Source organism: Tetrao urogallus, assembly GCF_951394365.1.
Source record: "Tetrao urogallus genome assembly, chromosome: 18".
NCBI lineage: Eukaryota > Metazoa > Chordata > Aves > Galliformes > Phasianidae > Tetrao > Tetrao urogallus.
In genome coordinates, this window is record NC_136831.1 from 8,661,553 (window position 1) to 8,688,408 (window position 26,856).

Below are 26,856 nucleotides of genomic sequence, written 5' to 3' on the forward strand. Positions count from 1 at the left end.
CGGCTGTTGAACTGCGTGGTTTGTTTTTCTCCCCAAGGATAACCTTTATTTCACGTTCACTCCCGGGCAGGGAGAGGGTGAGGGGATAAGGGAGGACCGTCCTTGAGCTGAGAAAGCATAAACATGGTAAATGGTTTGGGAACCGCTTCCTGCTGGATGGTGCGGGTCTCAGGGAGTGAGAAATTGGAGCACGTGAATGGTGAGGGCTGGGAGCCAGCTGCTGAGAGGGGTTGGGGCTGCGAGGACAAAACGATGCCCTTCTGGCAGCACGCTGCACTTGGCTGGGCAGCGCCACATGCAGCACTGGGGAGCATCAGTGGGTGAAAGCACTGGGGGCATCTGGAGACAAAGCAAAACCAGAGACTCCACTGCATGGTTGGGTTGGAAGGGTCCTCATGGTCCCCACCTTCTCCGTGGGCTGGTTCCCTCCAGCTCAGGTTGTCCAGGGCCCATCCACAGCCTGGGGCACCTCCATGGATGGTGCACCACTGCACGGTCCTGGGGAAAGGGATGGCAAAGCACATTCAAGCATCCCCTGCCGGACCTCCCAGCTCGGCAGCTGCTCCATGGAGCCTCAAAATACCACAATTCTATACTTCAGTATTTCCATCCTCTCCCATTTGAAACTGTTACTGCTGATTGATTCTGCCTCAAAGTGCTTTGCAGGATTACAAACTGTGTTGCAGGCATGGGCATAAGAGCTGAGTTTGAGGAGGAGCCCCATTGCAGCTGAAAGGAGCACAAGGCGAGGAGGATCCATCATTCAGGCAACACTTAGCAGCAGGATTCTTTTAAGCACAGAATCTTCTTCCTTCAGAAATCTCAGGATGTGAGATGGGAGCGAGTTGGGCACCACGCGACATGGCTTTGCTGCTCCACGAGTTTTTAATGGAGAAACAAATTAAATATGTAGTGAGTGTGCTGTGCTGCCTCCGGCTGAGCTGCACAGCTGGGGCATCAATGTTTGATGCAGCTACCTGCACCCAGACTCTGCCAGCCTGGTGCTGGGTGTCAGGTTGGGATGGGGGGGTCAGGGTACCCATAGCAGGACCTGCTGGGTCCATGGTTGTGATGCAAGTTGTGTCATACTGGGCTAAATGCAGCAATAATCCCATATAACGAGGCCAATAAAACATCACTATCATGCTGTCACTACTTTTAGGGCACCTGCTCATATTGGCAGTGATATGCATCATAAATAAGATGGTGGCAAATGGGACACTGAGCCCCAGTGCCCATGTGCATTGGAAGAGGGCTGCTGTAAGTTCTGGAGCCATTGGTTTTACTGCAGGGCCCTCAGGAGCCATCCGCAGCCCAAATATTGACAGTGTCAACAAGGCAGCATCATGGCTTCTCAGCATCACGCCCTGCCTGCTCCTGGGGACATTTCTTTGGAGCAAAATTCAACGACAGCAAATCTCTGCCCACTGGAAGACAGGGAAGAAGCATATGGCCTCACCCCCAGGCCTATGTCACTGCGTACTCCTCCCCATTGCTGTGCCCCAAGGCCTGGGGTCTCACAGGCTGGACACACCGGGATATCCTCACCCCTCCTCTGCCTTGGCTGTTCCTCGCTGCTGTCCCCATGCCTGGCATTGGGCACCCTGGGGCTGCGGTGCCTTTAGTTCTGCAATAGCAATGCCCACGTGCTGCCAACATCCAGCCACAGGGATCCCATGCCACGGGGATGTCACCCCTGGAAGAGGCAGCCAAGGACACGGGATGGGGGTTGGTACCACTGCTGTGCACATGGCATTCAGCCCCATTACTGCCAGGGCTGCAAAAGGCCTGTGCTGTGCACCGTGCTGTGCACTTCTGCACCACGTCCCTGTGTACATCCACAGCCTTGCTTTGTGCACACTGCACCGTGTGCCACACACTCAGCACCTCTAAGCTGTGCACCTGCTCACCCTTACACCCCTTCAGCTGTGGACCTCTGTGCCCTATATTGTGCATCTCTGTCCTCATGGATCGTTGTGCATTTACAACACACCCCACTGCACAACGCAGCACGCAGTTCTGTAACCTGCAACTCTGCAGTTCTGTGCTGCGTGCCGCACGCCCCGCACATCCGTACCCCACATCGCACCCGGCCTCTGTGCAGCTCCGCACCGCACACCGTGCACTTATGTACCTTTGCACTTCTGCACTGCGCCCCAAGTGCCGTGCGCCACTGTATCTGTGCACTGCGCATCTTACACCACAAAGCGCTCACCGCTTCGTCGCGCACTTCGGCAGCAGAGCGCTGTACGCCTGCACGCACTTTTACCTCCCCGCCCCCTCGCACGGGATGCTCGCGCCGGCGGGGATTGAGCCTCGGCAGCCGCCGTTGTCACGTGACACAGAGGGACCGCGGACACTTCCGGGCGGTAGCGGCACTTCCGGGCGGTAGCGGCACTTCCGGTTGGCTGTGATGGCTCCGGACCCCTGGTGAGGGCCGGCCGGGGCGGGGGCTGGGTTGGGCTGGGCTGTGGGGGGCTGGGAGCGGCCTCGGGATTTTGGACCGAGGCTCCGCGTTCTGTCCGGTGGCGGTTCCGGGCCCCGCCGCGCTGACGCCGTTCCCCGTCCCGTCCCTCAGGCTCTCGCAGTACGACGCCGCCTGCCAGCTGGCCCAGGAGGTGGCCGAGCGGATCCAGGAGCGCAGCCGGCATCGGCGCAACGGGGAGAGCTCGGCCAAGGTAAGGCGCGGGGCCCCGCTCGGCCTGGGGGCCCTTCTTTACGGCGTAGCTCTAATAGGACGCGAGATGGCCTCCGTGCTGCCAGCTGTCGTCACAGAGTCGCGTTTTGGAAATGCTTTCTTTGAAGCATTGAAGCATTGCTTTGAGGAACGCTGTGTGGGCTTTGCGCAACGATCGGTGCTTCTGACGAGGGACTCGAATTTGGCACGAATTGAAAAGAGGCTTTGGGAGTGATCGGGGTGTTTTCTCCAGCTGCAGCGCCTGACGGTGGCGATTGAACTCTGCTTTCAAAAGGAAGGCGTTTCTGTGTTTAAACTGCTGTGTTGGAGCAGTAGGAGGCTGGCAGTAAGAGTGCTGCTTAATTGTGCTGTGTTTATAGAGGACAAAGTTCTTTGGTTTGAGTCGTTGGGGTCTGCGATGTTCCAGGAAAACAACAACAAAAAAAAGCACACACGAGTTGTATTGGTGCTGCTTGAAGCCTTTCTGGTAGCGCAGCTCCTCCGGGTTCTGTGTTGTGGAAACATTATGCTTATTTCTATACAACATCATTCTTTCCATGCCCGGTGTTTTCCGATTGCAGTTTCACTTAATCCATTAGCAGTTAAAGGTGAATATTTGGCCGTGTTTGGTTCAACTGCAAACAATTGTCCCACAATGAAGAGTTGTTTTCATAACAGAAATGCATGTTGAGAAATTCACGGCTGAGCAGTGCTGCATTCCATGACAGCTGAGTGCTTCTGCAGCATGAAAGTGTGTGCAGCATTTGCCTGGCAGGGAGAACGTGACCAAGCTCTTATTTTCATCCTGTTTTGCCATTAGCATGGCTAAAAAAAGCCCCGTTGATAATTGCTAAGTAAGCTTTGAGCATAAGATTTGAAAAGGGGAAGAGAAACCTGCATGGAATGATTCCAAGGCAGCTCTTACGATCTGTGACCTCTGCTCAATTGAGCTGATCTTAAAACTTCCTTTTTTTCTTTCTTTTGTTTGTTTTTTTTTTCTTCTCTTAATGGAAGTGGAACCAGACTGCCCAGAGAGGCTGTGGATGCCCCGTCCATCCCTGGAGGTGTCCAAGGCCAGGTTGGATGGGGCCCTGGGCAGCCTGGGCTGCTGTGAAATGTGGAGGTTGGTGGCCCTGCGTGTAGCAGGGGGGTTGGAGCTTCATGATCCTTGAGGTCCCTTTCAACCCTGGCCATTCTGTGATTCTGTTTGTAGCACAATTTCTGGCCAGAGTAGCAGCAATCTGTGTGCTGGATGGCATTCTTGGACGCATATACCTTTGTTCCTTTGTTGTGCTCATTAAGTGCAGCATTCTCAGACTGCATATGAGTGCAGGAAATGAAGATGTGAAATGGAAAGATGTTTCATTACCATACTGCAGAGCTAAAGGGTATGCTGCACGTTGAATTTCCTGAAATCTCTCATGCCCCATTGTGGCTTTGGGAATGCTGCATTAGTGCCTGGCTATGTTTGAGTGTGGGTTTTGTAGCTGTCTGGTTGTGTGCTCTCAAACTGCACCGGTGTGTGGCTGTGCATTTTGTCTCTGTTTGGAGGTGGTGGAGAGCAGATCCCAGCCAGCCCGAGCCACTGAGTGCTCTGATGGAGTCCGGGGCTTTTGCTCGAGCTGCTCTGTTGCTGTGCTGATGCCTTTCTCTGTAGGCATTGCTCAAGACAATGCTGGTTTAATTTGGGATGGAGTGGAGGAAAAAGGAGGAGGGTTCCCAGAAATCTCAGCTTGCTCAGAGCAGGGAAAAATGCAAACAGCTTAACTGCATTTCTAGTAGGAACAGATGCACCCGAGCCATGGGCAGGGAGATGGGCAGGTGTCACAGATGGTGCTGAGAGGTGGCACTGGGGGAAGCTGAATGCCTGTGGGATCCTCAAAGTCTGGAAGAACTCAGTGGAGGGAATGTCTGAACCTGTAGTCAGCTTCCCTCCCTCGTGGGAGCTGGGAAAGAAACCCAGTGGCAGCGGGAGCTGGCGCCTTTATTTGTGTTGGAGATCAGAGGAAAGGACTGGAAAATGAGCTGGAAAATATTAAAATGTGCTGAAATACTTTGCCCATATAAAGGAATCTGTTTAGAAAGACTTGAAAGAGAGCTCTCCATATTAAACAGCATCAATGCATTAGAACAGTGTTTGTGAAACTAGTTGTACTTATCTCGTGTTGTAAGCATGTAAAGTGATGGTGTTCTCTTTGGGACTTTGAGGTGGGCTGGTTCAGTATAGGATCCTTCCCACCTGTATAGCTGAAAGTAAATGCATTGTTACCTGCATGCAATAGCATTTAATGCTGTGATGCAAATACAGTTCAGACAAAGCATCTCTTTCTTTTCCTGCAGCTCAATGTGATCATCAGGTCCTCACTGCAGAATCTCAAAGAGAAGATTGATCAGCTGAAGGACTCCCTGCTCCGGGCTGTGTCAACGCACCAGATGTATCTGCACAACAGCATCTCATTGCTCTTGCCCTGTTGTAGGGGAGGGTCTGAAAACGTGCTGTAATTGCAAGGAAGCTCTTTTTTTCTTGTTCAATTTTGGGAAGGTCTTTTTTTCGCTACAATTTTGTCAGTTAATGGTGGGTAATATTTTTATTGCAGCTGTATTGTGGAAAGGATTGAGAGCCTGGGCACCTCTGGTGCAGTGGGCACAGGGCTGGCTCAGTTGCTCTGAATCATCACATGCAGCTGCTGATGGCACAGCTCTCTCATGAGCCACGTTCACCCACCTAGCAGAAAACCCCCTCTGCTGTTATTTTCTCTTGGCTGTGGTGTTGGCTGACTTCAGTCCTGGAGGGGTGAAGCCATGTTTTGGGCTGAGGGCAGGGAAGTGCCAGCCCCAGCGTGCACAAGGAGCAAAGCATCTGTAAAATATTATTGATATGCCTTAAAATATATCTTATAAATCCCAGGCTTCTTTTATAGGAGCGTTGCCCCATGGCCTGGCTTGGATTTGCTCTTCTTGTTGCATGGTGAGGTGTAGGGATTTGGAAGCACGTCCATCCCCCCAGAGGTGTGTCTGGTGGTTGAATGGATGGATGTTTAATTTCAAGCTTAGTGTAGAAGAAATCCTTTCACAGCGTGAGGCCTCTGAATGCTGAGCTGTGGCCCTGGGTAAAACTTTTACGTCAAGGGAGTGCTTCAGGGCGAATGAATGCTACTGCTGTGGCAGATAACGTACAGAAACCACCATGGCAGTTGCACCATCTGTGCAGCAGTGCTTGGAAGACAGGTAGCAGTCCTTTGGAATGTCTCTGAGATGAATTAAAACAAGTGTGTCACCTGTCAGAACTGCAGAGCTTTGGGCATCTTCTGTTTCAGACTTGCTGAACAAATTGTTTTCCTTCCGTCCCAGTGGCTCTGAGGGTGTCCCATTGATGAACTGCAAATGGAAACAACTGCTTGAAGGAAACTGTTGGTGTTTTGCTGATGACTTAGTGGGGAGCTGCTCAGCTGGGTGGTGTATGAGGCTCAGCTCCTGGCAGATGAGATGTGCTGCACCCTGCTGAACCTCAGAGCTCTGCTCTTTTGGAGCCTGCCCAGGTTCAATCACAATAGGATAGGGCAAACCCTTCCCTGAGCACGCTGCTGTGTGCTGCCAGTGTTACAGAGCCCATCTGCTGCAGAGCACTTCTGAGTAGTAACTGACAGGAGAATTATGGTGGAGGTCAAATCTGTAATGCCTGTGCTAACTTGGCAGTAAAGAGCCTCTCGGTTTTGCTGATTGCATTCAGAGGATGAGCAGGAGGTCACTGCAGTCACTGCATGAATCTTAGTCTTGGAAATGTATGATCGTTGGAGAAGTGTTCTGAAGGAAAGTAGGTGTCATGAGGGATGTGGCCCATCCTTCTGTTAGATGCTACAGCCTTTTCTTACAGCTCCAGTTGCTCTTGTTATTTTCTTGATCAGGATTTATTTTAAAAACGTATAGCAGGTTTGATTTTATATTCAACTTTTAAGATTTTCCATGCTTTGAAATGTGCTCCTTAACCGAGTCGATTAGCACCCAGCTGGAGGGAGACAGGAGGCAGAACTTGGTGGATGACCTTCTCACACGACAGAAACAACTTCAGGCATCTTACAAGAACGAGGGCACAGAACCAGATGTGATCAGGTATGATGCTGCTGTCTTCATGAGCGGTGTGACTTGTGCTTTGGGGTTCTCTGAAGTTGATGTTAAATGCATCCATGGAATTAATTTACCTGTATCTAAGTGCGCTTTGATTTGCTTGGAAATCATGTGCTTGATTTTGATGAGAATGTCATTAATGTTTTCCAGAGCTGGGGGAACAAGGGAGTGGACAGTTGCTTGGAGATGATAGCTGCCCATGATCTGGCAGAGCCAGTCACAGAGCTGGCCTGATGGGTGCCACAGCCTGTGGGCTATGGTGAATTGTTGGAAGGAAAGCTGTCAGGATGGGGCTTAAACTTCTGAATATCAAAGAGCTTGTCTTTGAGTGGGAAGGGCAGTCTGAGTTATTTTCATACCTCATGTGAGCTCCATCATGGCTGATAGTTGTCGTCCTTAATGTGTTCCTAGAAATAATCCATCCCTGGCCATCTCTGTCTGATCAGGAAGAAAGGGAGAGCTTTCCCTTGAAGAGTGAGATCTGAGCCTCTTGCCCAAGGTAACTGCTGGCATCCTGCATGTCAGCATAGGTGGGAGCCTTGCAGTGCTGTGTGTGCTACAACATGCCATTTTAGGCACAGACTTGATATGTCCTTAGAGCTGTCCATAAGGCATCTTTTAAGGCAGGCTGCAGGCCTGTAAATGGGTATTTGCTGCCCACAGCTTTACTGCTGAGTCCTTGGGAGCTGCAGCCTGTGTATAAGAAGCTGCTTGCAGCTACTGTACATCTAAGAGCTTATGCACCTCACTGAAATACCGAGAAATGCTTGCTGAGCAGCATAGCAGGGAGATGCCTGTGGGGTTGTTACAGTTCCATATCCTTTCACGCTTCAATTAGCATCACCTGGCCTCCCTCCTCCCGTTCCTCTTTCTGTCCTATGTTTTCAGTGCCATCCCACTGGTCAAGAGGTGTATCCTGGGTTCAGCCTGCAGCTGTTCTGTGTTCACCTCAGCTGTTCTCTGCCTCCCCATCGGCACAAACTGATTTTTCTCTGAGGCTCCTTTTTTTCTCTGAAATGTGTTTAATTTGCCAGCTGAATTACCTGCTGGTGGAAGAGGAGGAGAAAAGTGGTGGCAATTAATAATCCTGGTTCCTTAGCTGGTGGCTGGGCTAAGGGCAACCAAATGCAGTTGTCATTTCCTTCTTCCTTTGCAGGCTGCTGGGTGCCAGACCTGCTATCTTGACGCAGTGTTAGGGCTCTGGTACATCAGAACTGTGGTGTGTGTCAGGGACAACTTCAGAAGCATCCTTCTGACTCACTGCCTCATGTGCTTTGATCTCTATTAGCCTCAAGCTGGCATTCATGGAAAAAAAAAATAAAATTAAATGCCTCTGTTAAAACAAAACAAAAAAAGCCTGGCTTGCCATTGTGCTGACACCATGTGTGTGATGCCTTGTGTGCTGCTGTTTTGGCTAGGTTTCAGCTCAGAGAGCTGCACTTACCTCCCTAAGTTTTCCTTTGTGAATTCAGGTCATGTCCTGTCCTTCAGGGCAGTGCAGGACAGAAGCAGAGCTGCAGTCTGCGTTTGCAGCACTTGCTGTATTCCCATCATCAGTTAAACTAGTTGAGCATAGCCTGTAAATGGCAGCGCCGTTTCTGAGCATTACTTTTTACAACACGTACTTCTTTGGGAGCTGCTCCTGAAACACAGCTGTTTGGGCCCAGAGCCTTGGTTGCTTTTTAGCCAAAAGCAGAGATGCTATGATGCTGTTCTAGGGTAAAAATTGGGCTGCCAAGGTGAGCGCCGTGCCTGACCTAAACTGCAAGGAAGACATTTCTCTAGCTGTTTGCACTCCGGAGCAGGCGTAGGAATTGCTCAATTTCCCTGATCTGTTATTTTGTTTCTCTTGCATGTTGCTGTAGAAGAATGTGTACGTGCACAGTCAGTAATGGGGTGCAGGGGCTGCCTTCCACACTGTGTTCTGCCCTGCTGAGATGTTACAGTTTGTCAGCTTTGCGTGGCTGACACCTGCTACAGGTGTGAAACTGTAGGCTTCAGTCTCATCCGCTCCTGGCTCTGTGGCCTTGACTTCCCCTGCAGTGTGGTGCCAAGCTGCCTGGTACGTCAGTGATAGCTTTAATGTCCAACGCTGAGTCAACTGGAGCCTTAAAATAGCAGCTAGGCACTGCTTTGTAGGGCCTGGTGATGCCAGGAAGCCGGGGCCTGCTCTGACCGGTATGTGAGTGAGTGTGGCTGCCTGAAAACTGGCCTGGAGTGAGCAGAGGGCCAAGGCTGGACCTACAGCTGCCCTCGCATGGGATACTGAGGCTGACAGGAAGAAAGTATCAAAATCCCATGATAATTTCATGCTCCATTAGGAATGATCAGAGAAACCAGTAATTTCCAGCAGAAGATAACATCAGACAGTGCTTGTTTTCTTGTGTTGCAAGGCTTAAAGTTTAATAGTTCTCTTTAATGAAAAAGGGACAAAACCCTGCCAACTCCTCACTGGCTGGTGAACTCACACCCCTTCCATGCTCTCCCTTGCAGCTCTTGCTCTCCAAGGCACAGAGGTGCAGCCAGTGCCTGCTTCGACCTTCCTTACTTGGAACTGGCTGCATGCAGGGTGTGCAGAGGAGGTGGGTGCCTTCCTCACCAACCTGCTGTTCCTGGGGCCAGAAGACAGCGCTGCCTGGTGGGGTTAAGCTGCTGTTTATAGCACTGCGTTGCTCTGAAGCTGTTAGACTTGTGGAGCAACCTGCTGTGGGTTTAGTAGGTTGGAAAGGCGTGTCTGGAGTTCAGTGTGTCTGGAGTCTCAAAGTCAGCTTTACCCGCCGCATTAGAAAAATCAGCACACGTTGTTTGATTAATTTCTAGCAGTGACACTTTTCTCTGCTTTTGTATTGGTTTTCTGTATCTAATCCACCTCTGATGTGACAGCACACATTTTCAGAAGTCTTTTTCTTTCCAGCAGTCATTCCTTTCATTAACCTTCTTGCACCACTGATCACATATTTATTGTCCCCACGGCCTGTAATTGTGAAGGTTTCGCTAGAATTAATCTTCGTTTATATTTGGTCACCATTCACTGAGTTTTACATCCTTTGAAAACTGCTGTAAAGCTATTTCTGATTGTGAAGTACAGTGGCCTTAATGCTCTTGGTATTTATCCTAACTGACAACTTGGGCCGGAACACAGGGCAGGACACTACATTACTTTGGTATAACATTAGTTTACCTTCCGGCGTTGTCGGCCTTAATTAAGATGCAACTGGAATTTTCCAGGGGAAAGATTATGCTGTTTACGTGACTCCGCCTGTTTAGGGTTACTTAAATGTTCTATAATTGGCAATTCCAGTATCTTCTCCCCTCCATTTGCCTAGGAAAGACATCTGTGCAGGATGTTAGAAGGGAGACTTCAATGAAGCAGAAACTGCTGTATTGTTCCTCCCGTCTCCCCCAGCAGTCAGCGTGTGGGAGTGGGTGCAGCTCACCCTGCATCAATGCACTGTGTGCACCTTGTGCTGAGTTATCCAGGAAACTTGAGATAGCTGTGAGACATGAAGCTCCATGTGTGATTGCCACGTAGGGAACGTTTAGAAGGGCCTGGGTTCTTTTTCGTAATGTGTGTTAGTACTTTTTTTATTAAAATCCCTCCTGACAAATGTATGGTACTGAGAACAGGAATAATTTTTTGTTGTTTAATTGTCTCTAAAATTATACCAAGATCACTGATGGCCTCCCAAGCCGCGAGCCGTGCTCAGCACTGCAGTGGGTGCCGGCCTAGCGCCGCCTCTTGGGGGACGGGGGCAAATCCGGGGGGCAGCTGCTGGCCCTCCTCCTCGGGGGGCGTCGGGGCCCCCCAGGCTGGTGGTCCGTGCCCTGGGCGGAGGGGCCCGCTGCCGCCGCCTGCCCCGGCTGCTCCTGCGGCTCCTGCGGGGACACGGGGGCGGCGGGTCGGGGCTCGGGCCCCCCGTGAGGGACGCCGGGGAGCCACTCGGCGCCGGGGCTTGCAGGGCTGGTGGAGCGGCTCGGGCTGGGGGCAGGAGGCTCCAGCGGGGAGGTGGCCGGGCTGGGGGTGGCCGCGGGGCCGTCCTGCCCTCCTGTTTCACGGGCAGCCTGGTTGTCCTGCTGCCGGCGGAGCTCTGGGCCGTACAGGGCCGTAACGGTGTCGATGAGCCCCGCCACGAACACACGACCTGTGTGGTCTTCCAGGTACGACTCCAAGTTCAGGCTCAGGGTGTCCTCGCTGAGCCCGAACAGGCACAGCAGGTGCATGATATCAGCCCGCGCCGCAGCCACTGTCCACCACTCCTCTCCGATGATGTCCTCGAGCTCCTGCTGGATCCACCGGAGCAGCGGTTCGAGGTCCCCCGGATCTCCTCGGAAGAAGTCCGCCCAGGTCTCGGCTGGGAAGCCGTGCTCGGGAGCCTCGAGCTGCGGCTCTGCAGAGCCCTGCTCCTCCTCCTGCTCGTCCTCGGAGCGCCCTGCAGGCTGCGGGATGGGGCACGCGAGGAAATCCTCCTCCGCCTGCACCGCGTACCGGACGGCCTCGATGTTCTCCTTGCACACGGCACACGTGCGATGCCGCTTCGCCCAGCGCAGCGCACAGCCCAAGCAGAGCTGGTGCCGGCAGGGCGTCACGTAGGCCGCCTCGGCCCGGTTCCGCCCACAGACGGGGCAGGTCCAGTCCGAGGGCAGCTCCATGGCCCCGGGCGTGCGGTGGGCCGGGGAGAGCCGAGCCGGGAAAGCCGCTCCCCTCGGCGGCGCCGCGGCGGGCCGGAGCAGCGCAGGGCTGCGTGCCTTTGGGCACCGGGCTGGGCCTGCGTCGTTACCACCCTTCATCATTCACCCTTTGTGACGGTGATAGAGCTGGGAAAATAAAAACATGACATATTTACCATATTCTCAATAATCCATTTTTCATGAAGTATTCGTGTTTTCTGACACTTAGAGAAACCTTATTGTCCTAATCTTGCTCTCATGCAATACCAACTGGTCGCAGTGTCTTTGTCTGGGTTCCTTTCTGTACCGTGTGCTCACAGCACAGCAGGCTGTTTGCTCATGCCTTTCTGTGCACCTTGCAGTAGAGAACCTGCTTCCGTGGGGCTGCGCTGTGAGGTCTCCTGAGGCCCTTTCCAACCCCTACAGTTCCAGAATTCTGTGAAGTCTTAATCCTAACTGGGATTTTACCTAATGGCAAGTAGGCATCAGATGCCTGCCTGACTTTAGTCAATGAGCCATCAGGTATTTAATTGTTTTTGTGAATCTTGCTATTGTTTATGGAGGAGTAAATGCCCTTTGGGAAATTAGGATTAAAAATATGTTGTTCAGATGCCTTTAGAACTCCTTCCTGCTGTTGGAATTATTGTTTGCTGCAGCTGTGGTCTTCTGCCTTCAGATGTGACGAGTCTTAGTGTGCAGAGATCTATGAATCAGGCTTCTCGAAGAGATGGAAAAAGGAAGTTGTCCACCAAGAGCCCCATGCTTGTGTCCTAGCACCAATTGTAGGGCTCTGTGCTCAAGGGCAGGTCACGTCTTCCTTCTTGGAGAGCATTTTCTAACGAGCTCACTGAGGTCAGGGCCGTGGTTCTGGGGAAGGTGTATGCGTTTGGATCTGTTAGGAACAGCAAACAGCAGTAAAGTAAGTCAAAGCCCACAGCTTTAGACACATGCCTCTGGTTGTGCCTGCATGCCTCTTATTAGTGCTTAATGTTCATTATCCTGGGGAGAAGAGTGTCAAAAGGAGGTCAGTGACTGAAGCTGAGCTGCATGCTTTATGTTTAGCCTCGTAGGTTTGCTCAGACAACCTGAAGTTTCCTGCCCAAGGTTGTTCTATGCCAGCATTGTTACTGTGGGATTTTGGCATGAGCTGAGTCCTGACCAATTACAGTGATAATTCTCTCATTCCTGAGGAGTGCAGGTGGGCTGTGGATACTCAAATGTTACATATTTCTCCCATTTTGGGGCAAGAGACAGCTTTTATATGTTAAAACAATTCTTGTTTCATTTACTAGCACAGAGCTTCCCCAAATCCACCGCCCACCTCTGTGAGCAATTAAACCGTAAGTGAGAGAATGCCCTGGTTTTGGCCATCACCACAGAGGTTGACCTGTGGAGCTAAGCTGAGGTGCTGTGAGCACTTCAAAGGGACCTACTGTATCGTTAAGGGGACGTTCGAGTGCTCATGCAACTAATTGTCATATGACCCAGGTTTTGTTCCAAACGCAGTCTTGCTGATCGCTCTCCTAAAGCCGTAAGCCTCGATGTGTGGCCTTGGTCTCAAGTAAGCGTTGGGTGACTAATCTAAGTTACTGGGGAAGTTTTATGAGAATTATCAGGGAAACAATGCCTTCAGAAAGATAAGCCCTCCCTTGTTAGGCAAGGACATAGCTCCCCGATTTTAAACCCCATCATCTTTTATACTTGGGCACATCGCTAAGCCTCGTAATTAGTTAAATCTGCTCCCATAATCAAAAGCTATCCACACACTCCACTGCTCTGTGATGGTTTGAAAGATTTACGTGATTAACTTGGCGGAGGCCGTGGGTGGCTAATTGGATAAGCTTTAATCTTCACACCGCCAAAGCGAAACGTGGTAAGATCAGAGGAAGGAGGAAGTCGGGCTGTGCTGTGTGGGAAGGCAGTTACCAAACATGTCAAAAAGATTATTGTAACGAGGGGACCTGTTGTCATGACCCAGCCTACAATAGGGCAGATTATCAGGGGAGAGGGGGAACAGTGCAAATTATGTTACATTTGCTTGCCTTGGCTTTTTTAGCAGGCAGAAATAGTGGTGTTCTTCCTGGCAAGCAAGGAGCTTTATGTTCCTTTTGCTTTATACGAGTAGTTTGGTCAGGTGTTGTTAAGCACTGGGTTTTGAGTGCTTGCTAATTGAGCTGCTGTAATGATCTTTGTCTTCAGGTGCATTGTGCTCCTGGTACGCTGTGAGCTTGGTGTGAGCCTGGGGAATACAAGAGGGGATCTCAACCTCCCAAGCAATGAAGAAGTCTTGTTAATGTGTAAAACAGCATTGCAGGGCTTTATTTAATTAAAGCAGATCCACCAGCTTGATGAATACACGCAGATTTTCATGGAGGTGCAAAGAGCTGAACTGTAGAACTGCCCCATCTGCTTCATAGAAGGTGCAGTGCTCTGTGCAAGATGCGTCTGATTCAGGGCAGCCCGAAGTTCATGTGGTGGAGAGGAATCCTTCCCAGCACTGCTGGTTCATTGCATGGCCAGGAGATGTCTCCAGCACACCGCAGCTCCTCACCAATCTCAAGTTCAGCCCTTTGCTTCAGTACCTTTGCTCTAAATCCTCGGTCGTCCTGTTGTAGAACTGCTTGCATTGATTCAATTGCATCATTACCCGAAATACTGGGCTTATGTTAGTGCTGAAGAGCATTTCAGGTTATGTTGGAGTGGAGGGACCTGGAGTCAATTAAAAAATAGGCCTTGGCTTAATAAAACATTGTAGGAGTTTTTGAGAGGTACCAAAAATGCTCCTGGTTCTCATTTTATTTGTGAAAGTTGTTTGGGGAAAAAGAGGGCAAAGATAAAACGGGGATAAAAGATAGAGTTGAAAAAGGCAAGTGGAAATGAGAAACTCCTGCAGCCGAGCTGCAGTTGAAGACCCATCTCCTCAGTGTCTCCGACCCCAGGGCAGATTTGCAGCTTGGGGCCTGAATGTCTTGCAGGCTGTCACGTCATACTTATACCAGAAACCAATGAAGAGCTGAAAGGAGGAAACCAGAAATCTGGTATTGAGAGAAGATATTGCAGTGGCATTTCACTTTATAACTGGAATTTATGTTCCCCGGACATTGCAAACTTGCTGCCTGTTGAAAACTGTGCAGTGTCTGCTGTGTGAGCAGCCTCAGGTCACAATTCCTGTCAAAGGAAACCTCTAACTTGATGGCTCTTTCTTGCAAAATGCGTGTGTGGCTGCTTCCACAAACAAGGCATGCAGGAGTGGGGCTGTGTGTTCTGTGTCTCGATCACAGAGCAATGCCATGAGGGCTGTATGTATTTACACAAACCTTTCTTTTTCTTTGTAACAGGTCTGAATGCTGAATATAGCATCAAAAGTATGGTGTTTGTTTCATGTGTAGCTTAATTGTTCAGTGTGAAGTAATCTTCTCCCCACTTCTCTGCTTTTAGGCAGTGGGATGGACCTTGCAAAATGTTACTGGGGAAAATTGGAATCTTTCTGGCTCATTTCTTCAACGTTTGCAGAGAACTGTGTGGAACGTGACAAATAAAGACAGGTCCATCTCTGCCAGCCAACCTTGCATGCACAAATTAGAGTGAATTTGATGTCTAAAACTTGAAACTTGTTTCCTGAACTTATTTTCAGATCTAGCCTAATGGCAGGAGGTGTCAAACGAGGAGTGACCAACCCGTGGCTCCTGGAGGAGTCTGAGGAAACCAGGGGGCTTGGCTTCGATGACATCAGGCAGCAGCAGCGGAGGATCATAGAAGGTAGAAGAGTCTGTCAGTGTGCTATAGGCATGAGTCCTCATGAGAAAGTCAGTGCAATAGCCTGTGCTGAAGCCCTGTTAGCTGGGGCTGTCAGTCCAAGTAGCTGGCGGTGACTTCTGTCTGAGCAGGAGCAGTGTTGTGCTTGCAGTATTCCTTACTGGGAACATCTTCTCAAAGCAGCTTTTCCAAATAATCTCCACGCTGATTGAAACAAGTAATTTTTCCTGTGGCAGGGGAGGAGAAACTGCTGAAAGTTAGCATACCTTATTTGTGACCAGGTAACCTTGTGGGGCTTCCTCACGGTCAGGTGCGAGTAATTCAGGGATTGCCTTTTGCCCACGTTTTATTGAAGCTGAGTGTGTCACAAAGTAGAAGAGCTGTGTGTGTTTGGTGCTTGCTGAGGGTGTGCAGGGCCTGCATGTAGCAGAGACAACGCGTGCCTTTCTAGAGAGTGCCTGCAGAGCTGGTGTCCCCTCCTTGCAGGCTGCCTTCCATGCGCTCCGTGTCCTCTTGCAGCTTTAAAAATCTATTTGAATTCTTTGGTGCTTGCATCACCTGTTTGCCTTGTATTCATGTTCAAAGTTTCTTGGAAAATGTAAAAAGGCTAATCAGGGATCTGTGTGTGCGCCAGGAATCTCCTGCATTTATGATTGAGGAACAGCTGGAGATTGAATTCTTGGGTTTTTTTGGGACCATCAGCTCGTGTCCCAGCCAGAGCAGACAAATTAATTACCCATCATTCACATTGTTTTAGGAGTACTGTTGCCATAAGGATTCATTTTCCTGTTGTGTTGATGTCCTTTTCTGAGTTTGTTTTAACTCTTCAGGCACAGACTAGATCTTTCTCTTTGCTTCTGCATCTCTTACTGCACACAATGTGGCACACTGGCAATTTGCCTCATGTAACTTGATGTATTTTTTGGTGCAGAGCAAGACGCCGGCCTTGATGCTCTTTCTTCAATCATATCCCGGCAAAAGCAAATGGGACAGGAAATTGGGAATGAGCTGGACGAGCAGAACGGTAAGAGCAAGATCCACAGGGGCCTACCTCACTCATTTTTGTGTAAGACTGTGTCTGATTTCCTTTAGTCTTCATATGTTCCCTTTCCCCCACAGTCAACAAGCCAGCACTGCAAAGGTTTGTACAGCAGCTCTGACAGATTCTGTCTGCTCACGAGCTCACTGTTGTGTTTCGTCTTACTGCATAACCCGGGTGTGTGTGAAATGTGTAACACTTGGGATGTTTTCATGAAGGCTGCCTTTGAAAGAAAAGATGGGAAATTGTATGTAGTACAAAACCATTTTGTACTTGGATCTTCTGCACTTTTCAGCGGTTCTGTTCTAATGACCCTTTTTTTAATGGTAATCTTTTATTTGTTGCTGGATTTCATTTGAACATTCCTCCTTTGCTTCTTTAGTTATTAACTAAATGGAAAACCTTGAGCCAGCAATTAAACTAGAAGCGTATTGTTTGCTACGAACGATTGGGATTTTGAAGGTTTCATGAGTTGAATGTAGGATCAAATTAAGTGCAATATTGAAATAGAAGAGCACTTTTTTTTCTTTAAACTGAGCCAGTATCCAAATGGTGGAATTGCTCTCCTGATAAATATGCTTTGTTACGGCCTGAATTGCCTGCCTGACATCAGCTGTCCCTAGGAGAGCAGATCCTCCAGTCTTTCTGACTTCTTCCTTTCTTACAATATGGTAATAGTTCAATTAGAGCCTTGGAGCCCTGCCAGTTGTCTCCCTTGCACAAAGACTTGAGCCATATGGTTTATCTTTGGGTTGTGTTGTACTTAACCACTGAGAAGGTAAACGTCCTTTTACTTGCTAATAAATGATATGCTGAAATCAACTTCTTCCTGGGCTGGTATTTTTCCCTTTATGCCTCTGCATGCTGCTCAGAGTGAGGGGTTCCATTCTAGGAACTGCACAGCGTAAATGCTGCTTGGCGGCTCTGTTCTGACTGGTGGGAGATGGGATGTCCTTCTCGTGCTTGCCGTGCATCCGTGCTCTGGAGGGATGAGGAACGACTAGAATGTGTCCTTGTTCATCTTCAGGTCGTTAGAAAATGGTTTGCACAGCTGGGAGAAACTGTGCGAGGTGCTGCTGTCGTGTTGTGATCCTCTGCATCATCTGAGTAAAGACACTTTCCATTAGAAATCTCAGTTTCATGAGTTTCTTCTATTAACAGTTGTTTAAAAAGTCACATTAATTGCTTTTTTTCCTCTAAATAGAAAACAGGTGGGACTCATGAATGTGTTCACTAATTCTCTGTGAAACCCTGGTTTCTCATCAGGAAAATATAGAATCTGTGTTCCATTTCCCTCTCTTGGGGGCCAGAGGTTCCCCAAATCCTTATGTTTCTGGGACTGCAGGTTTTGTGTGTTGTGCTGTTGCAGCACTGCGTGACCATACTGAGCTTTTTGTAGCAACAAAGCCTTGAAACATCTCTGAAACTGGGAATGTGTTTGGCCCTCCTTCTTACAAATAGTGCAAATAATGCCAGTTTTGTTTGACGTTCTTCTCTTGCAGATATTTACAAAGCCTGGAGCAAAACTCGTAATGTTTCCCTAGGAGCTCTTTGTGAGCGACGGGCAACTTTTTCTCAAAAGAGGAGCTTTCCCAAGTGAGGATTGCTGTGGCTGAAGGCTGCTGGGGGCACAGCAGAGCTGCCTGTGCTTCTCACTGCCCTGAGATGAAAAGGATGAGACCTGCTGGCCTCGCAGGCACTGTCTGTATGTCAGCAGCACAGGAGAAGGCAGCGGTCCCACTTGTGCAGAGGGAGGCACCGCACTGCTGAGCTTTGACTTCTCTGCTAGCGAGCAAGTTGGACTTCCAGGTTTTCTCTGTCTTCACACAGTTATTATTCATCTTATTTTTCCCTTCTGTGTGGACACAGGGGATATGGTGGTGTGCTTCATGCTGGAAAAGCTGAAATCCCTCGCAGTCCTTTCCAGTGGGCTACTTTCCCTCTGCCCACCTTATTTTATGCCCTGTGCTTAATTGTCTGCAGGCTTCTCTGCGGCGCGTTGCCAACATCGTGTTGCTATTACACTGTCAGGCTGACAAGCGTAACTGCCCTGTAATTTCCCCTTGCTCAGTCTCTTTCCTTCTTAGTGGTGAGTGATAATGGCATCGTCTGTCTGGGGGAAGGCAGTGGAAGTTCATCTTCATTAAGCGCTGCATCAGTACTTCTTTTTATTCGAGTCAAGTTTCCCAGCAGCAGCCTGACAGCTCTCACCTGCTTTGGCCATTGCCACCTCCTGCAAGCGCTCGGTGCCTTGCTCTGCCTTCGGAGCTCGAGCTTCTGGTAAAGCACGGCTGGCTTCAGAAGTAGCTGTCGATGCCTTGCAGTTAGTGCAACCATTCAGAGAGCTGGGTTAGTGCATTTATTTCCCAGGCAGCGGCTCTTTTCCTTCCTTGTTCCGCTGCCATCTGTGACCTCCCATGGTCGGGCACTTCCCCCGTGTGCCAGTGGGTGTTGCTGTACAGCTGCGGATGCTCTGAGCACAGCCAGCATTGGAGGCGCCCGGATTCATTATGCAAAGTTTACTTCTCGAGTCGAGTCACTACGTGCAAATTCTTTTGTGTTTGTTAAATGACTGCAAAATGATGAAATGCCTCTGCGAGGGGGGCGGGTGCCCGGTGCTGTCTGCTTTCTCCTCGCTGGTGGGCTGGCAAGCGTGGCACAGGGCTGTGCCATAGTGTGAAAGAGAGGCATGGGGGTGGCTGCTCTGTGCCATGGGCTCTGGAAAGAGCTGGGCCTCCTCAGGCCCACCAGGGGCTTCCAGGTTTTAATTAGAGACTAATGTCCTTCTGTACTCAGATTTTCCCCAGAGCTCCATCCTGGAGGTTTTATGGCCCTGAGCTGAGCTGTGGGTCCATCCCAACGTCCTGAGCACAGCGTGGTGCACCAATGAGAAGCAGGGTACGGGGAGACATTGTGTTTTTCCAGCCTTGGGAGCCTGCTAGCAACGGGAGAGATGGGGGGGATTAGCAAAAGAATTTTCCCATTGTTAATTCCAATGTTGGCCCCAGAAAACTTTCTGTATTCTTTTCATCTGTTACATGAAGAAAAAAAAAAAAAAAAAAAAAAAAGCAGGAAAATAGTGCAAATGTCCTCTGGCCCTGCTGATGAGGCAATCTAATCTAGTGCAATAATTCGGGAAGAATGCTTTCAGAAATTCTGAGTGCTGTTTGTTTTACCCTTATAGAGATGTTGCCTTTCACTGTGGCACGCTCACATGAGGACATAACTGCTCTCGGCGACGGAGCCTGCAAAATTCATAGTGCTCAACATTTTTACCATGCTTCTTCCCATTTGGTGCAGGCCATTGAGGATGGATCCTTCTGCTTCCTGCCCACTGAAAATTCATCAGAACGTAAATACGTTCATAAATGATGAGCTGCAAAGGAAAGGCCATCGTTGGTCCTTTTACTGGTCCAGGGGTTGCTGGATGCAGAGCAAATATGCAGTGAAGATAGCTCTTTTTTGAGTAAACTATCTGTCACAGTGATGTTTTACAACGTGGTTGTGTAACATATTTACTTTCTCGTCAGCCAAATTGCAAAAACCAACCCCACATTCAAGCACACGTTGTCTCTTTGATAGTATGCAGCTCACCTGTGGTGTGCTGGCTAGAACAGGGGCTCAGCTTGGCCCTTCCCTCAGTGCCAGCCCAGGAATCCCAGTGACTTTCTGGCACGTGGAGTTGGTGAGCTGGGCACACTGCAGCCAGCACACCTGGAGGCTGCTTTGTGTACACATAGAGAAGTGTTCTTGTGCAGTCACAGAAGTAGCTGAAATACCTTGTGCAGCTGGGACTCAATGCACATCTCCAGGATGGTGTTCAAGTCCATCCCTTCTGGTGCAGCCTGGTTGGTATGCAGGCAGTAACGTGCTTCTCCTAAAGATTCTTTTACATGGCTATTGTATAGCCAGCATCAAAAAGGAGCCCTGAAATACGACATAGTTTCACATTTCTGTTTATTAGGTACATTTTGCTATAATACAAACTAATTAGTATTGTGTATAGAATATGTATGAGTTATGAGGCTAAAACCAATGGGGCTGTGGATATATTACCTCATTGTTAGGATTAGCTTGTAAATAAGAAAAGATTGAAGATTGTATGTGAAAGAACGTTCATCTTGTCCGGAGCACAGTCCTCCTGCCCCAGCTGAGATGGGCTGGTGTGGGTTTGAAGGTCTGCAGCATTCCTTGAGAAACGCTGAGCACCGTCAGGTTCCAGGTTCTTTAAACACCTCCAAAAAGAAGCATCTGTTCTTAATATTTAGATTTTAAATAACCATCCGTAGCTTGACTGACCTCATGCTATGCAGATAGATTTTTATTTTGCTTCCTGAGCTTATTGTGTGGAGTAGAAATGACTTCAGTTTTATTGGTGAAATGTTCTGTCTTTATTGCGCGCTGCTTAGTAGGAGTTAACCCTTCTTAGGGGAAAAATTAACACCCGTGTTAAATGTTTTTTTTTGTCATCAGTGATCTAAACGGGGGAATACTCAGTCTCAGTGTGAACACTCAGAAGTCAGGGAATGCCAAAAGTGAGCTTCGATGGCACTCCTTGCATGTATTTCTAGGCTTAAAGCAGTCACACAGTGTTTTCTGCAGGCCGTGCCTCACTGTGTGCAGGACTTGATCTCGTCTGGGTTTGGATTGGATTGGCAGTAACTGTATGTAGAGGCAAAGTTACTTCTGAAGTGTCTTTTTATGGCTTCTTCCTGGGAGCCCTGTGGTGCTGCTTAAGTCTCCTTGACCACGCTTTTTCCAAAGCACTTCCCTTCTGTGCTTCCAGGTGCTGTAGGGTCTGTCTGCTGAGCTCTGGGCATTGGAGCTGAACAGAAAGTGCTGTGAGCGCTGCTGGGAAGGAGAAGGCTTGGCGTGTTGCCTCTTTCCAGAGAGGTTCAAAACCTCATTTACTGAGCACCCCGAATAAACCGTAATGATTCATTTTCTTATTTTTCCTTCTGAGCTGGGGTTGGTAGTGTTTCATCTCCTGAGGGAGCTGTCAGAATCAGAACACACTTGTTTTTACCATCAGGAGGGCCATGGCTGGAGGAGGAAGATGCAGAGCTGGAGCAGTGCATGGCCTGCTGGGTGAGGAGAGTAAAACAAAATATTCCGTATCTGTCGAGGAAGTGAGCCCTGCCCTGCTGACTGCTGGAGGATGTATGTAATGAGAACTAGCGGTACGTTGAGTTTATATTGGATCGAAAACGCGTGTCCACACAAAACGGCATTATTTGTAGCATTTCCCAACCTTTTTAAGTACATCGCTTTGCTGCTTCAGTGTTTCCAGTGTTTGTGTATACGTCAAATTTCCTGGTATCTTTAAAAAGAAAAACACAAACCAAACCTGGAAAGTGCAGAATGGATCCAGCGCCCAGCGCGGGTCAGCGGCCAGATGAGAACACCTCCGCAGGGCCCTCTGCAGCTCGGGCTGACGGCGCAATTTTGCCGGTGTTGGCTGATGGGGAGCAGCGTGTGAGAGGTGTGAGATGTGCTGCCTGTGGGCTCCGCGGACAGTTGCTGACAGCAGCAGTAAGAATGAGGCGTAAGCATCTGCGTTCCCTTTTGGGCTCTGCTGGGTGGGTTGATGGCGGTCCGACTGCTGGAGCTCTGTGGTGAGCAGTGGCGGGGTGTGAGAGCTGCGGTGGCTCTTTGCAAAGTCCTCGTTAAGAATCCGTTGTGTCAAATGAGTTTGAATTCGTTCTATAAAGGAGCTTCGTGAGTAGGGGAAAACAACTCAGTGCCATCTTGATGTAAGAATGGTTTTGATTCTGTTTCACAAGACGTTCTTGCGAAACCCGTGGCTGCATGGGTTCAAGTGAGTCATCTCCAATATATATGAAGTTGATCGGATAGTTATGCTCGGAAATTAAGGACTGCTGATTCATAATTAGATTACGAGGCTGAACTGAGTCGGGCTGCTTTGGTCTTTCTAGTTCTCCTCAGCATTTTTGCTGAAAACACGGAGGATGAAGTGCATGGTGTGCTTACCCAACTCCTGCGTGACATAAGAGACGAGGAAGGCTGCAGTAACGCTAGGATTCCTCCCAGTGGTCTTGACAAATGAGAGTGAAATTCAGCCTGGCTACAAGCAATGGGTCACACTGGTGTGAGGATTAAGCTGATTCAAGATGAGCAACTAACCCTTAGGAGAAGGGCTTGGGGAGCACAGTCTGTAGGTCACGACTTAAACAGGCTGAACGGTGTAATGCTGTGAAAGGCTCTGACAAATCACTGTTGTTCAGCCAGTCCTTTATTAAGCTTGGCGTGGAGAAGGACAGCAGCTTGGCTAGCAGCTCATCAAGGTATGGGGAGCAGGTGGGGCAGTCAGGGGTAGGCAAGGTGTGCCTTAAAGCACACAGGAGTGACCACCAGGAGTGCTGGGATGGCATGGCTGGAAAAAGAGCATGCTGAGAACAGGAATGGAGGGTTTGTGCAGAAGGAAATGAGCTGCTGGGGAGGGAGGGCTGGGCAGAAGCAGTGGGGTGAGTTGTGGGCAGAAGGAGCAGGGGTGGGGTGTTATTTCTGTTGGTTGCACTGCTGGGGTGTGTTGGAGCAGGAGGTGGACTGGTCACCTTGTTACTGCCTTCTCTAGCTTTTTCTTTCTTCTTTTCTGCAGCTTGGCTTCCTTCAAACTTCTCATTCTCCTGCTTTTATTGAGCTGATCTTTAATCTCCCCTCCTGAATGTCTTAATCCTCGCTTCTGAAACCACCCTGTCTGCGTCCTTTTCTGTCTCCCTCTAACTTGTGTTAATGGGAAGGCATTGGGGGACTGCAGCTCCTGAGGCCACTGGAGAGCCGTAACGGGGGAAAAGAGCATTGTTCTGAAATGGCTGAGATGTTTTGGCTGAAACTTTAATATATTCTTTTTTATGAAATTCATCTGGAAGTGAGCATCCAAGCTTGGGATCTTCAGCCCGAGTCCTTAACGTTTTTCATCATTTTAAACAACTGAAAATAGGGCTCTCTCTGGGGAGGCAACAAACGGCCTCAACAGCATTCGTGCGGCTGAGGCAGCGCGTGCTTTGTATCGCTCTCTGTGTACACGTGATGATGGGAGATGCTCCTTTTTCTCTCGGTATCTTTTATAGCTTTCTGCGGCGCTCGCAGAACCAGATAAAGCAGCACAGCACAACCTGGATGGGGATGAAAGGAAGCTCGATGCTGACACACACACCGTGAGCCTGTCTGGCCTCTTGGCACGCACCGCCTTTTTCCTTGAATAGTTCAAGCCGTAAAATAACTGCTCAACATTTGTCTTCTCAATTATGTGGATTTTTCCACAGTTAGTCAGCCCCTACCTCACCCATACGCCGTGTGGGGGGAGGCTGCCTTCCTTCAGCTGTCCTCATGGCCATTGGAGTGTTGGGAAAGTGCTGCGGGGGAAAATGAGCGCCGAACTCTTGTGAAACCTCGCCGGATTTCTTGATAAGAATTATGATCTTAACCATCTCAATTGCAAAGTCTTGTCATTAATTTTGTAGCAGGGCTTAAGGAGAGCCCTAATAGGGATGTAAACCTCAGCTCGTAGCAGAAGAGTTCTTTTCCCCCGTCTGCTCCTCCAGTCGTTTGATTTAAGCTGTTTGAAAAGAAAACAAAACCTCACTGTAATTGTAGATATTTCAACGCTCTGATGATTTTTTTTTCCATGTTAATTTAGCTTTTCCTCTGTTCAGAATCTCAAATTGAGACCGCAGAGGTCTCCTAGCCTGGTTTTCCTAGCCTGCTTTCTGCTCTGTTGCTGCCATTCATCATGTGGAGGCACAGCCCCAGCCCGTATCCAGCGCAGCTCCTGCAGGTGAAATGCTGTACCTGCAGTGGGCAGCAGAAGGTGTAACTCCTGCCTGCACGCTCTCTGAAGGAGAGAAAGGCAAGAAGGGAGCTGCCTGCTGCAGAGTGCCTGTGGTGGGAGATCTAGGGGGCTGTTGAGGAAGTATATAATTCTGCTTATTTTACCCACGTAGATTTGTTGTTACCTATCTGGCCCATTTCCTTGGGTGCTGTCCCTCTTGTTTTTGACTGAATCAAGGAAGGATTTAATTGCATGATAGGTACTGGGTCCCAGGCTTTCTCTGGCCTGTTCTCCAGGAGCTTGTGGTTACAGTGAGTAGGATCTGTCTGGAGCATATTTTGCATCAGCATTTTCAACGGTAGATGGCCATGTCTGGGCAATATTTTAGTCCTGAACCATTAAGCACCACTTCTTTAAAAACAGACATCATTTTGAGCCAGTTCTTCATTGTGGCAGTGAAAGGCAGCGTGAGTTTTTGTACTTGAAAAGACTTTGACATTACTGCTTCCTCCGTCCCTTTCCTTTAGAAGGGGTCTGTGGGGAAGCAGTGGTGATCCCTCGGTCCTGCAGTGCTGGGTAACTCGTGTGCCTCAGTGCTGCTGAGGGGAACGCAGTGCTGGGCTTCAGAGGGAGTCATGCTTGGGAGGAACCGTATGCTCTTGCATCACGGTGATTTGGTGAGTGGGCTGCTGGATGCTAAATGGCCTCGTAATAGATTTCCCAGAAAACTTTTAGGGTCAAAGTCTGAATGGTTACAACACGGGAGAGAGCAAGAAAACCACGTTTTTGGGCACGTTGTCCTGCTGGAATCCAAAGAGTGCTTTGAAGTTAATTTACTCACCACTGAGTCAGTTTGTGAGTTCTCTCTTTCAGATTGTCCTGCGTTTCTCATTATCTCAAACAGATTCTAGCTCACTCCTGCCTGAACGAAGGACTTCCCTCGCTGTTTCCCTCTGTTCTCCTGGATACAAAACAGAACATACTCCATCTCCAAAGCTTATGCTGGCTGCTTGGCTGAGCTTTTCCCCATTCCTCGTTGGCCAAGGAGCCTCAGGTTTGCTGGTCTGTCTTATGATACGTATGGAATCACTTTGGTGGTCAGCACCTCGCAGAAGCAGAGAATGAAGTGGAACATCTTGTGATGCTCTGAGCACCGTGAGGGGCAGGCAGCAGGCTGGGGCTGGTTGCTGTGCTGCCTGTGTGTGTGCAGACGGAGCTCTATTGTGCTGTGTTTGAATAGGAAGTGGGGCTTTCTGGCTTGGTTAAATATCACTTTGATATTTGTAAAGTCTGCTGCTAGGTGCAGCCTGCAAGTGGCAGTTGGTGATGCTCGAGCATTGAAATCAGCCCCACAGCTGTCTGCTTGTACAATGGGCATAACACAGTCACTGCAATGGGATGACAGCAGAACTGAGCGCAGCGAACAATTGCTTGCTCAGAACTGTGTTTCAGTCAAACATAATTAAAGTTGATGTGACATAAACGTGGCACGAGATGCTTTTAAGCTGATGAAGTTAATATCTGAAAGCATCTTGAGATCGCTTAAAAACAGATAAAATAATTGTACAGTAATTATTATTGTGAATAATAAGACGACTTCCTTGCAAGCTCGAGTTTGAGGTGGAATAAGTCATATTAGCATAACCTTTGTGAATTCTTGATGTGTTGAAATTTATCTTGGCCCTGTGCGGCCCAACGCAAATAAGATCAGTGCTGTAAACGTCGTGCTGTTGGGGCCACATACTGGAGAGGCATTTGGCCTTGCTGGCCAAGGATGTGCCTGCTGCCCTGCTAAGGTGCTGCTGGGGCTGGGCTGGAGGGAATCCATCAGGAGCCAGTGTGATTCTCATTGTGCTGCTCAGGGGGCCTGGAGGTGCAAGCAGACAAGGCTCTCCCAACACAGCTATGGCCAACATTGTAGCATGAGGGAGTAAATCCATACTTCAAAACAGATACCATAATATGAACCGGCTGGCATCGAAGCGGGGGGCATTATCAGCTGTGTCTTTTGGCTGCGTAAGTTGCATTGTTTTGAAATAACTCCAGTATTTGATCTCAACGTTTTGTTGGAGGTTTTCTCATGCAACCAAGTTTTGTTGAAAAATGCTGGTTTGAGTCCAGAGCCCTTAGTCGGAAACATCTGGGCCTGATGTTCGCCAAGTTTGGGAGGAGCTCGGGGGTACCTGCCTGCAACAAGAGAGGGGTTTGGCCCTGGGCAGCCAGGTGCTGGGATCCGGCCCTGAGGCACTCCTCTGGGGGTCCGGCTTGGGACTGGGATCAGCAGGAATGCTGAGAGAAGGGCGATTCAAGCACTGCCCGTGTTCTAAGGGTTGGGTTAGATCTATTTTGGGCAGAGCCCGTGTGGAAGTAAGATAACATTCGGTATAAACTCCCAGAATGTTTTTTCTGTCTTCCTTTGACCTCTGTGTTTACATTGCCATGCTGAAATGAGAGAGCAGTGACAGCAGACAGCCTCAGAGCCCAGCCTGGGTGCTGGGACTGGTGGAGGGCACACAGCCCTGCTGTGCTGTGACAGCCCAGTGCTCCCCTTGGTAAGAACTGCAGAACAGCAGTGCTGAGGGGCTCAGCACAGTGCTCCAAACAAGCTGTCATCTTAATGCGGATGTTCCCCCTTCTCTTGGTGTCCTGTGTTCCACCTGGGCACCTTCCAGATGTAGCTCTGCTCGTGACTAGCAGTTCTGGTACCTGCTGTTAGTTTGGAACATGGGCATTTTCCTCATCCCCCTGTCATCCCGTTGCTGTGCATCAGGGTGTGGGTATCATGTTACTGTAATTGGG

The 26,856-nt window shown here is 49.3% G+C and overlaps 1 protein-coding gene across 1 annotated transcript in view; it reads left to right on the forward strand.

The window, feature by feature from the left end:
* Positions 1-2,413: 2,413 nt before the first annotated feature.
* STX8 (syntaxin 8) overlaps positions 2,414-26,856 on the forward strand; it is a gene marked incomplete at both ends in the record, with an annotated part of 78,687 nt that continues 54,244 nt past the window's right edge. Inside the window, 6 exons of the mRNA XM_079544155.1 lie at positions 2,414-2,430; positions 2,579-2,678; positions 5,018-5,112; positions 6,677-6,787; positions 15,105-15,229; positions 16,158-16,250. Coding sequence (XP_079400281.1) covers positions 2,414-2,430; positions 2,579-2,678; positions 5,018-5,112; positions 6,677-6,787; positions 15,105-15,229; positions 16,158-16,250 — 541 coding nt within the window. The remainder of the gene's footprint in view (positions 2,431-2,578; positions 2,679-5,017; positions 5,113-6,676; positions 6,788-15,104; positions 15,230-16,157; positions 16,251-26,856) is intronic.